The sequence below is a fragment of the Chiloscyllium plagiosum genome, unplaced genomic scaffold, assembly GCF_037043375.1.
Source record: "Chiloscyllium plagiosum isolate Xiang-an unplaced genomic scaffold, Cpla_swu_hap1 HiC_scaffold_24, whole genome shotgun sequence".
Taxonomy (NCBI): domain Eukaryota; kingdom Metazoa; phylum Chordata; class Chondrichthyes; order Orectolobiformes; family Hemiscylliidae; genus Chiloscyllium; species Chiloscyllium plagiosum.
In genome coordinates this window covers 8,553,425-8,570,107 of record NW_028270162.1, presented here as the reverse complement: position 1 = coordinate 8,570,107, position 16,683 = coordinate 8,553,425, and the positions used below count along the sequence as shown (strand labels likewise).

Sequence of the window (16,683 nt, the reverse complement as noted above, 5' to 3'; positions counted from 1 at the left end):
ACAAAGGGAGAATGAAAGACCCAAGAATTAATCTATTCACTTCCATAGTAGTGTTCAATTGTGCTGAAACAAGCCAAATTAAAGAGAAATTAATTCACTAGCAAACAATACCAACAAGTTTTTTATTTCTCTTTATTCTTTCGTCCAATGTTGGTGGACTGGCAAGACCAGCATTTGTCAACCATCCCTAACTGCCCTAAGACTGAGTGACTTGCTAGTGAATTTCAGAGGACAGTTAAGAAAACAGGATATAATTATGGCCCGGAGGTCACATGAAGGCTAGACCAGTAATAAAACAGAATGACTTCCCAAAATGACTTTAAAATTTATTCATGCGATGAAGTCATCACTAGCTAAGCCAGCATTTACTGCCCATCCCTCAGAGGGCAATTAAGACTATATTGCCGTGGGTCTGGAGTCACAGGAGGCGAGGATGGCAGTTTCCTTCCCAAAAAGAGTAGTGAACCAGATGGGTTTTCCTAACAAGCGACAATGGAGTCATGGCTATCATTAGACACTTAATTCCAATTTTTATTGAAATTTAAATTCCACCATCTGCCACGGCAGGATTCAAATCTATTCTCCAGTACATTACCTTGGCTTAAGAAAACCACAGCAACATTACCACAGGCCATCACCTCCGCTAGAGTAAAGTAGATGAATGAAAATAGATGGTGTTTATCATGGTCACCATAACTCCGATCTGCTTTATATTTCAAATTGGTTCACAAAATTCAAATTCTACCTGCTGCTAAGGTGGGATTTGAACTTGTGCCCCTAGAACATTAGCCCGAACCTCTGGATTGCCAGCCAAGTCACAGGAAATCGAGTAGGTGTGGTTAATAATAATACCCGTACACACAGCTTAGTTTGGTTTAGGTCTTACCTCATCCTCTAGATCCAAAACCTTCTCTCTATAATCCTCAAGTTCCTGGCTGGTAAGGGAGATGATTGCCTGTAACTCCTTTTCAAGTGTAGCTTTACTGTAGTTTACTGCCTGCAGCTCTGTTTGCAAAGCCTGAATCCGTTCCTATTAATATACAAAGGGATAACAAGATAACTTGACAGTTCAGCTCCAACCAACCTCATCAATACAATAATGCCAAAAGCTACACTGCATTTTTCAGCCAAAAATGAACCCAACTGCAGCAAGCCTGGTGCACCAAAGCAAACATTCTATATTGACACCACACGTCTCATTTCAAGTAAAAATCAAACAAGAGTTGTATTGATTGAATACTTAAGAAAACATTGCACATTTTGTCTGAACATGAAAGCTTTGTGGAAAAAAACTACGTCCTGTCAATTCCTCTTCGTCACCTCATGTATAACCTGTCAGAAATTGGGAAGTATTTGATCACATTATTCAAGAGTTTGACCGAAGAAGCAACTCTTCTAACGAACCAGAATGATCTGACCTCCAATTCTTATCTTCAAGGCAAATACATGGCTCTTCATGGTTTATTTATAGCTTTCAAATGCAATCACATGCTTAACAAGTGGATAACAAATGTTGGAAATTTGCAGCTCTTCAATCTGTGGCTCCAATGAGCTGCACCATTCTTTATTTCAATCAACAAAACTCGAGCGACACAAAAGCAAATAAAAAGTGTAGATGCTGAAAAACCTGAAATGAAACCTTGGAAAAACTCAGCAGGTGTGCGTGTGCGTGCACGAAGAGAGAGGAGTGATGGTGGTGGTGGTGAGAGCGCGAGCGGGCGAGGTAGAGCGGGCGGGCGAGGGCACGCGAGAGGGCGAGGGCGCGAGAGACAGAGAGCGGGCGCGAGAGACAGAGAGCGGGAGAGCTTAAGTCTGAGTTAACATTTCAGATTGAAAATCACTAGTTCTGCAGAAGTCACCGACTTAAAACATCAGTTGTTAAGTTTAAATCTAGGATCGATAAATTTTTGTGGAGCAAAAGTATTAGGGGAGATGGATCAAAGGCAGGTATACAAAGTTAGATGCTTTTTTGCATCAGAGAGCAGAGGGTGCTGGGCAGAAGTGAAGGCAGAGCGCAAAGCCAGTCGGGAAAGTAAGTGATTGTTATTTGAGTGGGTGTGTTCTAGAACCCAGCTCCTACAAAGTCGGGCCTCCTCCTCTAACCTAAATTAAAAGTCCACAGACTCGCCCCAAAAAGAGGGTCCAAGGAAGTTCCTGTGGATTGAAGAGTGAGGCTTTAGCTCAGGAGTCTTTGACAAGGAGATTGAGTGAAGTGATTACTCCACAGTTGAAGAGGGTGAAGACATGACTGCCAAGCTGGTTCAGTGTGCTACGTGCATGATGTGGGAGGTCAACGACTCTGGTGTGTCTGGCTCGTACAAGTGTGGAAAGTGTGTGCACGTTCAGCTACTGACAGAGCATACTGCAGCACTGATGAAAGAATTCGAGGACCTTAGGCTCATCAGAGAGAATGAGATCTTTCTGGACAAGACCTTCAGCGAGGTTATTACACCAATTGTACCAGAAGAGAGCAGACGATGAGGAAGGCAGAGGACACAGGTGCAAGAGACCCTGGGGGAAGTACCTGTCAGGAACAAGTTGAATCTTTTGGAAACAGTAGAGACAGATGACATTGCCAGTCCACGAGGCGGCCAGGTCTGTCAATCAAATGTTGGCGTGGAGGCAGAGTGGAAGAGTCAGACATCGCACAGAGCCGTGGTAATAGGGGACTCCATAGTGAGAGGAACTGACTGGGGTTTTTGTGGCAGCAGATGGGACTTAAGGATGGTGTGTTGCCTTCCTGGTGCCAGGGTTAAAGACATCACAGACAGAGTGCAGGAAATCCTCAAGGATGAAGGTGAAGAGCCAGAGGTGGTGGTACATGTCGGCACAAATGATGTCAGGAAGAATAGGAGGAACATACTACAGCAGGACTTCGGAGAACTAGAAAGAAAGCTGAAAAGCAGGATGTCCAAGGTGGTTATCTCCGGTTTGCTTTCAGTTCCTTGGGCTGGTGAGGCCAGAAACAGGGAGGTAATGGACTTGAACACGTGGCTGGGGAACTGGTGCAGGAAGCAAGGATTTAAATTCTTGGACCACTGGGGTATGTTTTTGTGGTAAGCATAAATTCTACAAGAGAGACGGTTTGCACCTTAATAGGTTAGGGACCAGCATTCTGGCAGGCAGGTAGGTTTGCTACTGCAACACAGCTACGCTTAAACTAAGTAGCGGGGGGAGGGGGGAGGGGACAAACTGGATGTTTAAGAAGGAAATTGGAGGGAAAGTTAGAACAAGGGAAGTCAAGAAAGACAACTGTATCAATGAGGCAGAAAACTCAAAAAGGGATCATGCTGTAAAGTTGAGCGAAATAGGAGTTGATGGGAAGGGGGAGGGCAGTAACAAATTAAAAATACTATACATGAATGCACGAAGCATTAGAAATAAGATGAATGAGCTTGAGGCTCTTTCGGAAATTTTCAGATACGATATTGTGGGGATAACTGAGGCATGGCTTCAAATGGACAGGGCCTGGGAAATGAATATTCAAGGCTATACGTGCTATTGTAAGGACAGACTTACGGGCAGAGGGGGTGGGGTGGCCATGTTGGTAAGGGAGGATATTCAGTCCCTTGCGTGGGGGGGACCTAGAATCAGGGGATGTAGAGTCAGTGTGGATAGAGCTGAGAAATACTAAGGGTAAAAAGACCCTCTTGGGAGTTATCTACAGGCCCCCAAACAGTAGTCTGCGACAGGCCAATTTCAGCTCCTGATTTAACTTCCATCCGACATCCAAAGAGTTACTACAGTTATGATGAGGGATTTCAACATGCAGGTAGACTGGGAGAATCAGGATGGTATTGGACCTCAAGAAAGAGACTTTGTGGAGTGCCTCAGAGATGGATTCTTAGAACAGCTGTTGCTGGAGCCGACCAGGGAGAAGGCAATTCTGGATCTGGTATTGTGCAATGAACCAGAATTGATCAGGGACCTCGAAGTGAAGGAGCCATTAGGAAATAGTGACCATAGCTGAAAGCCCTTCTGCCGAAACGTCGATTCTCCTGTTTCTTGGATGCTGCCTGACCTGCTGCTCTTTTCCAGCAACACATTTTCAGCTCTGATCTCCAGCATTTGCAGTCCTCACTTTCTCCTCAATAGTGACCATAATACAATAAGCTTCAACCTGCAATTTGAGAGGGAGAGGGTACAATCGGAAGTGACAATATTGCTATTGAATAAAGGGAACTATGGAGCTATGAGGGAGGAGCTGGCCAAAGTTCAATGGTGCAATACCTTAGCAGGGATGACAGTGGAGGAACAATGGCAGATATTTCTGTGTATAATGCAGAAGTTGCAGGATCAGTTCATTCCAAAAAGGAAGAAAGATCCTAGGAGGCCGTGGCTGACGAGGGAAGTTAAGAAACATATAAAGTTAAAAGAGAAAAAGTATAACATAGCAAAGATAAGTGGGAAAACGGAGGACTGGGAAGCTTTTAAAGAGCAACAGAGGATTACTACGAAGGAAGTACGCAGAGAAAAAAATGAGGTACGAAGGTAAACTGGCCAAAAACAAAGGAGGATAGTAAAAGTTTTTTTAGGTATGTGAAAGGCAAAAAAATGGTTAAGTCTAAAATTGGGCCCTTGAAGACAGAAACAGGGGAATATATTACAGGGAACAAAGAAATGGCAGAAGAATTGAATTGGTACTTCAGATCGGTGTTCATTGGGGAAGACACAAGCAATCTCCCCGAGGTAACAGTGGCTGAAGGACCTGAACTTAAGGGAATTTATATTTGCCAGGAATTGGTGTTGGAGAGACTGTTAGGTCTGAAGGTTGATAAGTCCCCTGGGCCTGATGGCCTACATCCCAGGGTACTGAAGGAGGTGGCTCGAGAAATAGTGGATGCGTTGGTGATTATTTTCCAGAGTTCGATAGATTTGGGATCAGTTCCTGCGGATTGGAGGGTGGCTAATGTTATACCACTTTTTAAGAAAGGTGCGAGAGAGAAAGCAGGAAATTATAGACCAGTTAGTCTGACCTCAGTGGTGGGAAAGATGCTGGGGTCTATTATAAAGGATGAAATTACAACACATCTGGATAGTAGTAACAGGATAGGTCAGAGTCAGCATGGATTTATGAAGGGGAAATCATGCTTGACTAATCTTCTGGAATTTTTTGAGGATGTAACTCTGAAGATGGACGAGGGAGATCCAGTAGAAGTAGTGTACCTGAACTTTCAGAAAGCTTTTGATAAAGTCCCACATAGGAGGTTAGTGAGCAAAATTAGGGCACATGGTATTGGGGGCAAAGTACTAACTTGGATTGAAAGTTGGTTGGCTGATAGGAAACAAAGAGTAGTGATAAACGGCTCAATTTTGGAATGACAGGCAGTGACCAGTGGGGTACCGCAGGGATCAGTACTGGGATCGCAGCTTTTTACAATATATGTTCAAGATATAGAAGATGGTATTAGTAACAACATTAGCAAATTTGCTGATGATACTAAGCTGGGTGGCACAGTGAAATGTGATGAAGATGTTAGGAGATTACAGGGTGACTTGGACAAGTTAGGTGAGCAGTCAGATGCATGGCAGATGCAGTTTAATGTGGATAAATGTATGGTTGTCTACTGTAGTGGCAAGAACAGGACGGCAGATTACTACCTAAATGGAATCAATTTAGGTAAAGGGGAAAGTACAGAGAGATCTGGGTGTTCTTGTACACCAGTCAATGAAGGCAAGCATGCAGGTACAGCAGGTAGTGAAGAAGGCTAATAGCATGCTGGCCTTCATAACAAGAGGGATTGAGTATAGAAGCAAAGAGGTTCTTCTGCAGCTGTACAGGGCCCTGGTGAGACCACACCTGGAGTACTGTGTGCAGTTCTGATCTCCAAATTTGAGGAAAGACATTCTGGCTATTGAGGGAGTGCAGCGTAGGTTCACGAGGTCAATTCCTGGAATGCGGGATTACCTTACACTGAAAGACTGGAGTGACTGGGCTTGTATACCCTTGAATTTAGAAGGCTGAGAGGGGATCTGATTGAGACATATAAGATTATTAAAGGATTGGACACTCTGGAGGCAGGAAACATGTTTCCGCTGATGGGTGTGAGTGCTGAACCAGAGGACACAGCTTAAAAATGCGGGGTAGACCATTTAGGACAGAGATGAGGAGAAACGTCTTCACCCAGAGAGTGGTGGCTGTGCGGAATGCTCTGCCCCAGAGGACAGTGGAGGCCCAGTCTCTGGATTCATTTAAGAGTTGGATAAAGCTCTCAAGGATTGTGGAATCAAGGGTTATGGAGATAAGGCAGGAACAGGATACTGTTTTCTGGATGATCAGCCATGATCATATTGAATGGTGGTGCAGGTTCGAAGGGCAGAATGGCCTACTCCTGCACCTACTGTCTATTGTTAGGGCACAGATCAGCCATGAACTCATTGATTGGTGGAACAGGCTTGAGGGGCTGAATGGCCTACTCCTGCCCCTATGTTCCTTACTCTGTCTCTTTCCACAGTTGTTGCCTGACCTGAAAATTTATAGAATTCTTTTGTTTTACAATAAACTTTAGATACCTCTCAGTAACAACCTGGACTTTTGCCTAAGTGGCAAATAATAAAACCAGCAGTGGAATCAGTTTCACAGTTGTAGGGTTCTTTTTCAGGACAAGATATACCCAAACAGATGACATCATTTGTCCATCTCTGAGCAGCCTTGAGAAAATGGTGGTGGCAGGTATTTAGTGTTACATAGCAAGGAAATTTGTGACCATGATAGCTGCTATGACAGAATCTGGCTCAGAATCTGTGGCTTGTTAGCCCAATATCATAACCACTGGGCACAGAATATTTTGTCACTAAAATGAAACTCAGCTTCAGCCCTTGGTTTAATTTTGGAACTTGTTAAAAAGATTTTATTACAACTTCTCTTGCAAATTCTGTAAGTGATGTCTTAGAATGCCAAGAGAGTTTTTTTTAGGTTTGTGGGGAAAAAGCAGGGGGCTGAGACAAATTGAATGAATCTTTCGAAGAGCCAGGATAATCATCATACTCTGAATGGTCTTCCTCTGTGCTGCAACATTTTATAAAGCTCCTTTTTAGTCCATAGCATACAAAAAAAAGTTAGGTCATCTGGCCCATCAAGTCTGCATCAACATTCAATCATGGCCAATATGTTTCTCAACCCTGGTCTCCTCCATTCTCCCTTTAACCCTTGAACCACTGAACTAATCAAGAACCTACCTCGGTCTCAAAAACAAAACCACAGCACAGTGGCTCAATGGTTAGCATTGCTGCCTCACAGCGCTAGGTTAGATTCCACCCTTGGCTGATTGTCTGTGTGGACGCTGCACATTGCTGCTGTGCCTGCGTGAGCTTCCTAGAGGTGCCCAGGTTTCCTCTCAGTCCAAAGAGGTGCAGATTAGCTGGATTAGCCATGGGAAATGCAGGGTTACAGGGATAGGGTAGAGGGGTGGGTCTGGGTAGGATGCTCTTTGGAGGGTCAGTGTGCACTTGCTGAACCGAATGACCTATTTCCCAACCTGTAGTGATTCTACAATGATTTGACCTCCACAGCCTTCTGCAGCAACGAGTTCCACAGATTAACCAACTGTGGCTAAAGAAATTCCTCATCTCAGTTCTGAAGGGATCCCTTCACTGAGGCTGTATTCTCATGTCCTAGTCTCTCCCAGTGGAAAAATCTTCTCCACATTTCACTCTATCCAGGCCTCTTGATATTCTAGAAGTTTAAAACAGATAGTCCCTCATCCTTCTAAACCCAGAGACCTCAACCTCTCCACACATAGCAAACCCTTCATCTCCAGGATCATTCTTGTAAATCTCCTCTGGACCCCCTACTATGCCAGCACATTTTTCCTTAAATATGGGCCCCAAAGCTTCTCTCACTATTCCAAATGCAGACTGACCAGATTCTTATACAGCCTCAGCAGCAGATCTCTGCTCCTGTACTCTAGCATGTTAATCGTAAGAGAATCCTGAACTAGAACTCCCAAGTCCCTTTGTGCTTTAGATTTACAAAGCCTTTCCCAGTTTAGAAAATTATCTACACCTCTACTCTTCTATCCACATGCATCACTTCACACTTTCCCATATTGTATTCTATCTGCCTCTTCTTTGTCCACTCTTAGCATGTCCAAATTCCATTGCAGTTTGTCCGCTTCCTTTGTGCATTTTGCAAACTCAGCAACAATAATCTCTCAGTCCCTCTTTAATGCATAACATGAATACATGAGTGTGGTCCCAACACTGATCCTCACCAAAGTCACCGGCTGTCATCCTGACAAAGACTCCTTCTGTCAATCAAGCAGGCATAATTCCTGATGAAGGACTTTTGTCTGAAAAGTAGATTCTCTTGCTTCTTGGATGCCGCCCAACGTGCTGAGCTTTTCCAGCACCACACTATCAACCCTTCTGCCAGTCAGCCAGCCAATCCTCTAGCTATGTCAGTACTTTGCATCAAACTCCATGAGCTCTCATTTTATTTAGCAGCCTCCTGTGCAGCACTTTGTCAAAAACGTCTTTTGGAAATCCAAATAGATCACAACCACTGGCTCTATTTTGGCTAACTCGCTCGCTGTCTTCTCAAAACATTCTAACAGATTTTTCAGGCATGACCTCCCCCTGACAAAGCCATGCTGACTCAGCCCTATTTTACCATGCACTTCCAAGTACGCTGCCATCTCATCCTTAATAATGGACACTAAGTTCTTATCAATGACCAAGGTCAGGCAAACCAGCCTATAACTTCCTATCTTCTGCTGCCCTCTCTTCTTAAACAGAAGTGTTACATTTACATTTTATTTTGCCTCAGACACAAATTTGCAAGTTCTACAAAACAAATACATTTGCAATCTACAATTTAGAAAAAGCAACATACTTGAAGAATTTTATCATTTCCACCTTCTGTGAGCTGATCTTTCAACTTGCTGAGCTCTGCTTCAGCTGATTCTTTTGCTCCAAGGGCTTCTTGCAGTCGACGGCTCAGGATACCAACGGCGCTCTCATAAGCTTTATGTTTGGCTTTCATTTCTTTCTGTGCACTGCTGAGATCAGTGCCAAGCTTCTTCATTCGTGTCTTCTGTTCAGAAATACCTCTGGGAAAAAAAAATCAAGGCGATGCTGATTCAAAACTTCAGGAAAATGAATCCAACAATTCCTTATATAATGTGCTAAAAGGAATTAGAACAAGAAATGGGGAATAAATGAGTAGCTATCAACATGCCTTTAAATCATCAACACGTAACTGAAGCCATAGAAAATTCAAGGTATTGGAGTTGCCAGGGTTGGAGGATTTGAGCTATGGGGAGAGGCTGAAAGGTTGGGGCTGTTTTCCCTGGAGCATTGGAGGCTGAGGGGTGACCTTATAGAGGTTTACAAAATTATGAGGGGCATGGATAGGGTAAATAGGCAATATCTTTTTCCTGGGGTCGAGGAGTTCAGAACTAGTGGACATAGGTTTAGGGTGAGAGGGAAAAGATATAAAAGAGACCTAAAGGGCAGCTTTTTCACCCAGAGAGTGGTCCATGTATGAAATGAGCTGCCAGAGGAAGTGGTGGAGGCTGATATAATTGCAACATTTAAAAGGCATTTGGATGGGTATATGAATGGAGGGGTTTGGTGGGATATGGGCCAGGTGCTGGTAGGTGGGACTAGATGGGGTTGGGATATCTGGTTGGCATGGACGGGTTGGACTGAAGGGTCTGTTTCTATGCTGTACATCTCTATGACTCTAAGTAATTGAAAAAATTAAAATAGAAAAATGGATAGACAGAAAAGGACAGTGAGATTAGTTTAATAGCGCCATTAAAAAGATGTCACAATGTGCCGAATAGCAACTTTCTGCGCGCTTTATTCTATAACACTAAGTTCTTTGAGTTTCATCCTGCAATGTTCCAGGAAGTTCCCTTGTGATTACAGAGGGAAGTAGGAAGCCTTCATCTTCAATAACCTTGACTATTGTTGCCCAAACCTTATTTCGGAAATTTATACTCAATGACGTACATCAAGCCTGTTATTAACCGGCATTTATGGGACCAGGAATATACCGACTGGATTAAATATTCCGCATAATCAAGAGGTCCACATAATCAATGTAAAAAACACAGTTATAGAAATGTAATGCGGGGGTATACAATCACTGTTATACTTTATTTACAGCATAAATCACAAATAATGCTTAGCAGCAGAGAGCCTTCTCACTCGCATTCTCAACTGACTACTCCGACATCCAGTAGATTAGAGGAGTGAGGAAATATTGACTCAAAATTTAATCATCTGTTGATATTTCATGTTGCCATTTGATCAAATAACAGTATATTTACATTGATGTAAATAAATTTAAAAACTATAATAATTGGTCATAATAATACAGTAAACTTTGCGGTATTTGAGGCCATATTTGCCAGTTTGCTGAGAGTGCCAGGTCATAAAGGTTAAAACAAAGCTTGCATATATTCCTTAATTAGCAGGAACATAAGCAATCGCATTTAATTTTAAAAAAAACGCTCACTTTTTAGCTTCTTCCTGCATCTGCTCCACATGCTTCTTCAGTTCTTCATTCTCATGAGAAAGTGAGATTAGGTGGTTTCGGTCAAACTGCATTGACTATTAGAAAGTATAATAGGACAAATGTAATGGTTTATTGACAAGAACAATGAAATTAAGCAAAACCAACTCAGTAACACTATTGTCCAGTTGCTCATGAAGTGTTGTCAAATTGACTGCATACCTGAAGCTCTGTATTCCATTCATCACGTTCTTCCTGTGCCAACTGCAGCTGGGTTTCTAGATCAGTCATTTGTTGGTGAATTCGAGAAATTTCTTTTTGTAATCTTAAATGCTCATTCTGTGCGGATTTTTTGTCAGTCTGCAACACAACCATTTCTTGTTTCAGTTCTTTGACCTCCGACTCCAGCTTTTTCTTTGCTGATTTCAACTCATTCATTAGTTGATCCTTTGAATTTGCATCACGTCGATAGGCCTCCACCATTACCTGAAAGAAGAGGTCAATGAAAGCACAATTAATTTTGAAAACCATCAATACTGTTCCACTAATACCATTCCTCTGATCACTTTCAGAGCAATCTATTAAACATGTAAATAATGCTAACTTCAAGTGACTGGACTACATATTACAAATTTCAGGAACATATACCTTCTGTTGTACAAGTTGATCTTTTAGTTTCTGAGTCTGCTTCTTAAAGCTGGTATTCTCCTTTTGCATATTTTCTACCTATAAAAAGCCAAATAAATGTACATGTAAACGGACATCTCCTGTAAAAGTTACTAATACTGTAAAGTAATGCTTACTTCAAAGTAGGAATTATACCACGTGTTTTACAATGATCTTCATAGGTAATCTTTTAGAATTATCCAAAAACATAATTCCTGTGATCCAGACATTTCTGAACAAATTTATTACCTGTTTTAAAAACTCCCATGATCGATAATACTATAATACTTTACTGTGTTTAATTTGTTTCTAGACTCTGTTACACCTCTTTCAGAATTCACATATCAACCAATCATCACTTTCCTGTGGTTTTCCCCTTGAACTGGTATCCTTGAGATTTATCCTAATGCATACAAGATAAATGTTTTGAAAAACTGTCCAGCAATACTCAAGTCTTAGTGTACACAAAGACCAGTATTCATAAAAAAAAAAGTTACTAGCTTGTCAAATAAAACCAATTCCCTGAACATTTATTCTCAAGGTGAGGGAATTTTGGAAGGAAACTGAAACACACCCTAACTTGGGCACCCAAGATTGATAATAGCCAAAAGAGATTAAAACTAAGGTACCCTTATTCTGACCTCACAATAGTATGATTTGCTTTTCAATTCTTATTCTGAGTGGTCTGAGTAGTATTATCCATTAGTGCTAAGTTTTTATTAAGAACTTTCACTTGTGAATTGAGCACTGCTGCTGGGCCAGCCTTTATGGCTCATCCCTAGTTGTCACTGAGAAGGTTGTAAGCTGACTTCTTGAACTATGCAGCCCATTTGGTGTAGACACACCCATAATGCTGCTAGGGAAGGAGTTTCAGAGTTTTGACTCAGTGACGTAGAAGGATCTTCTTAGGTGATCCTCAGGCGACTGTGTGGGGAGTTTGCACATTCTCTCAGTGTTTGCCTGGGTTTCCACCAGGTACTCTGGTTTCCTTCCACAGTCCAAAGATGTGCAAGTTAGATGGATTGGCTATGCTAAATTACCCACAGGTAGCGTGCATCAGCCATGGGAAAATGCAGGATTGTATGGGTCTGGATAGGATACTCAGAGTTGGTGTGGACTTGTTGGGCTGAATGCCGTGTTTCCACACTGTAGGGATTCTATGATCTCTGAATGGAGATATATTTCCAAATCAGGATGCTGTTTGACTTGGAGGGGAGCTTGCAGATGGTGGAGTTCCCATGTATCCGCAGCCTTACCTTTCTAAATGGTAATGGTCATGGGTCCAGAAGGCGCTGTCTAAAGACCCTTGGTAAGTGCATCATGTAGATGGTACACACTGCTGCTACTAGGCACCCATGGTGGAAGAAGTGGATGCTTGTGGACGTGGTGCCAATCAACCAGGCGGATTGTCCTCAATACTGTCAAGCTTCTAAAGTGTTGTTGGAGCTTTCAGACAAGTGGGGAATATCCCAATGTATTCCTGAGTTGTGCCTTGCAGATGGTAGACAAGGCTTTGGGGAATTAGCAAGTGGGTCGCTTGCTGCAAGATTCCTAATCTCAGAATGGGTGGTAATTTTGTAGTTTACAGTGTGATGTAATTGAAATTATATATTGAAAAAGACCTAGATTGTTTGTTAAGTCTGTCATCTTTTAGAATGAATATGCTGTTTGCAGTTCTTTCATACGTAAAATTGCAAAACATTTTTGCATTCTCAAGTGAACTTTAACAATTGGTGTCATATCGGTCCACACTGAAGGTGTGAGGTGCCCCCTGAGAGAGACTGTCTGTGCCACAATGCTCAAACTGAATCTAAATCTTAAAAAAAAAAATTATAGAATCTTACATGGATTCATGCAGTTTTTGAGCAAAATAAAATGTAACTCTGCAAGTACAAATTCACCCCACAAACTTATATGTGTGTGTGTGTGTGTGTGTGGCTTATGAGTGTCTGAGAGAAAGTGTGCGTATGTGTGAGAGAATGTAAAGGGCTATACATCTGTGAGAGAGTGAGTGTGTCAGCGTGGGAGTATATGTCAGAGAGAAAGAGAGAGCTTCTTTATGAGAGAGGATCTGCATGAGTGTGATTTTTAACTTTATTATTTCTGCCATTTCACAATCACAACTATTTATTTCATCCCATTTTGCCCATTTTTGCCACAATTTCCATTATGACTTAAAAAATGTACATGCCTGTAGACTTTATGTTTCTTGATAATTTAATACCTTTTTTTAAAACGTTCCTAATTGTTTAACTTCCTGCTATATCTTTCATACTCTACCTCATCATGCTCTCCTCTACTGTTCTTTCCTATGATCCATTCTTCATCAGTGATGCCTTGTTTGAATTTCTGTTTAATACTTTTAAAATGCAATAAATTTTCTTGGATTCTGTTGAACACCATTTTAAACATTTCCTATTGTTATTCTACATAATTGCTTACTATTTTTGTTGTAAATTTTATTCACCCAAGTTCTATTTCCATCTCTCACAAAATAGGGACTGAAAATATCATTGGATCATGCATCAGGTAGTGACTTATTCTTATGGGTTGTAACATATAACACTTTGAATATTTTCTTGAAATTTACAAAATAGTTAATGAAATTTTCCTTGATCTTTCAAGCATTATGTACTGTAGAACAGTTAAGTTTTAATTACCAGTCCAGTCTTAACAGCAACTTCCTGCCGAAGCTGTTCGAGGATTTCAGAAACCATCTCAGTGTCCTCCTCAAGCTTTTTAGTTTCTTCCCCCAGTACAGCCTTATCTGTCTTTCTAGCTTGCAGTGCAACTTCCAGGACAATCTTCTCATTCTGCAGGGACTGAATTGTTTCATCTTTGGCACTGGTTTCAGTTTGGACCTCTGTTAGGTGGGCCTCCAGCTCATCATAACGTGCCTGCAACTCATTTAAGGTTTGGTCCTTGGTGTGCATGGACTCCTGGGCGACAGTCAACTGTTTCAGTAGGTCTAATTGTTCCTGTTCCAAAGTTCCTAATTGGAGCTCACGTTGATGTAAGGTTAACTTAACCTGAAAAGACATTTTCAATACATCTAAGAATGAGAATCACAAAGAAATAAACATTAATAACAGTTCCTCAAGACAGAATTACAGTTAAATGTAGACAAGAACATGGATGAACAAGGGATACAAGTTCGCGTTTGAGAGGGGAAATAAGAGAAGTGTTTAACTGTTTCCACAGAGGAGCCACAGTGCACTCTAGAGACGAGCTTTTGGAAACGTTAAGGAATAGATGAATAGTGCAATTGAGGAACTTTCTTTTTCTGAAAATTTGAGATCACACTAGCTAACTAACTTCACTTGGACAGAGGTGCTCAGAGCAGAGAAGACCTAATGCTCTTGATATGGCATTTACAATCTTAATTACATTCTGCCAAGTCAAAAGTCTGAGATTCCAAGCTCTATTGTGAACTCTCAAGTGCACACCTTAGGACTGACCTTCAACAGAGTACCGAAGGAGCACTGCACCGTCAGAGATGCTGTTTTTCTGTAGACATTAAACTTAGGCCTGGTCTGCTGCTCTAATGTTTCGTGTAATATAAAAGTTTCCACGGTACTATTCAAAAGATAGGCAAGGAATGCTTCTGACCTGATATTCTTCCCTCAACCAAAGCTGTCAGTAATTTACCAATTCATCCATTTATTTGTTGTTGGTCTTTGTTGTGAGCAAATGCCTACATTTCTATAAATAATAGTAACATATCAAAAGTAATACAAAGAAAACTGGTGTTGGAACAGTTTATAATGTTCAAAAGATGCAATAACAAAGCTGCTGAATAAACCAAGGTTATACACATTTTTTTCCTCTTTTCATAACATATAACTTGACTCCTTTTCTCTTGCCTCACCCACATGGGGAGTGGAGGGTTATTTATGAGAGATAGGCAGCAAAGTGGAGTTAACATCATAATCAGATGACCATGACCTTGCTCCTCACCTCCTCAAGCTGCCTCTCCAATGCAGTAGCTGAATCAGCAAGTTTCTGAAGGTGTTCACGCTCTTCCTCAAACTCTTCAAGTCTCCGTGACAGATCATCTTCCACCAGTGTCTTAGCTTCTTGGATCTGCTGGAAAGCTTTTTCCTGATCCAACATATCAACCTAATGCAACAAAGGGCATTTTCAAATACTTAAAAAAAAAAATCACAACATTTGTGGACCGATGAAGTCACATTTAACAAGGAAATAATTCAATAGTAGTGGTTCAATCATGAATAATTTAATAACAGCTATAATGAAACAAATAAGACCGGCTTCTCTCAAGCTGCTATACCATGAAATCCAAATGACTTTCTAGAATGGATCCTTCTGCACTGTAGCACTGTATGAAAGGCTGACTTGGGTCTATAGTTTTGGAGTAGTGAATCCTATTTATTGTAACTTTCAGTAGCTCACTACTAAAGACCAATGCAGTTAATGTAAAAAAAGAATCTTGTGACAAACAATTATATTAAATCAAATAAATAAATAACAATGATGTACCAAAATTAACATTTCCTATTGTAATGAAGGATGACATAAATAGAACTAAAATCATTTTAACAAGTGAGAAATGCATCCTCATTCTTCTTCGGGAGGATACGTGAAAACGTAAACAGTGTCACAACTTGTTCAATTGGTCTTCTCTTCATGATCATCTGGTGTGACTGAAATTATAATGATCTCACACTAGTGATCACTACGGTGCACTCATTACCTGGCAAACAGGTCTAAGCAAACGTTTTTAAACAGATTGTTGTACATTTCATCATGGAAAGGTTACAACACATTGACAATGCTAAAAGACTCTTTCAAGAACAAAAAAATTGTTTCAATGCTTTGCAGGAATATAATGTTAAAAGAAACTAGAATCAAATTTAAACTTTGTTGACAGTTGCAGAGTCATGCACAGAACTCTCAGTCACAGGAAATTAGTACAATTAATTTTTAGTGCTACATCTTTACCTCAATATTTTGGAGGTGCATTGCAATACGCTCCTTTTCCTTGATTGATCTCTGCTGAGTATCTGTAAGTTGTTGAGAAAGAGTCACATTCTCAATTTTCAGATGCTCCAGCATTGCTGCTTGGGTCATGTGACCAGCCTGCAAGTAAAGCAAAACCATCTCCACTGAAACAATGGCAGAACCACAAAACCCAGAATGTAAAAAAAACGTTTTGAGTGTACCATAAACTATATTTTCAAAGCAAAATACTGCAGATGCTGGAGAACTAAAAAAAATGCTGGAGAAACTCAGCAGGTCTGGCAGCATCTCCAGAGAGAGAAACAGTTCTAAAGTCATATCAAAACATTTCTCTCTCCACATATGTTGCCAGACCTGAATTTCTCTAACACTTAATTTGGCTTATAAATTATATTTTACTTGGTTTCATATCAAGTTGCAGTTTCTCTCTGGTAAATCATTTCCAAGATTAACTTTAACCAGATTCTGTACTCACTTATAGATAACCCAAGGCAAAATAGTAACAGCCAAATATACAAATTAAAGTGATACAATTTAAAAAAAAAGTCATTGACTATATATGATATCCACACTAA

General features: G+C 40.9%; 1 protein-coding gene across 3 annotated transcripts in view; it reads right to left on the bottom strand.

Annotated features, from left to right (window-relative positions):
• golga3 (golgin A3) overlaps positions 1 to 16,683 on the bottom strand; it is a 77,362-nt gene that overhangs the window by 15,800 nt on the left and 44,879 nt on the right. For all 3 annotated transcript variants that reach the window (XM_043715436.2, XM_043715439.2, XM_043715440.2), the window contains 8 exons: positions 16,091 to 16,228; positions 15,086 to 15,247; positions 13,789 to 14,157; positions 11,111 to 11,188; positions 10,685 to 10,948; positions 10,466 to 10,560; positions 8,834 to 9,050; positions 887 to 1,030 (listed from right to left, as the gene is read on the bottom strand). In XM_043715436.2, the coding sequence (XP_043571371.2) occupies positions 887 to 1,030; positions 8,834 to 9,050; positions 10,466 to 10,560; positions 10,685 to 10,948; positions 11,111 to 11,188; positions 13,789 to 14,157; positions 15,086 to 15,247; positions 16,091 to 16,228 (1,467 nt within the window). The remainder of the gene's footprint in view (positions 1 to 886; positions 1,031 to 8,833; positions 9,051 to 10,465; positions 10,561 to 10,684; positions 10,949 to 11,110; positions 11,189 to 13,788; positions 14,158 to 15,085; positions 15,248 to 16,090; positions 16,229 to 16,683) is intronic.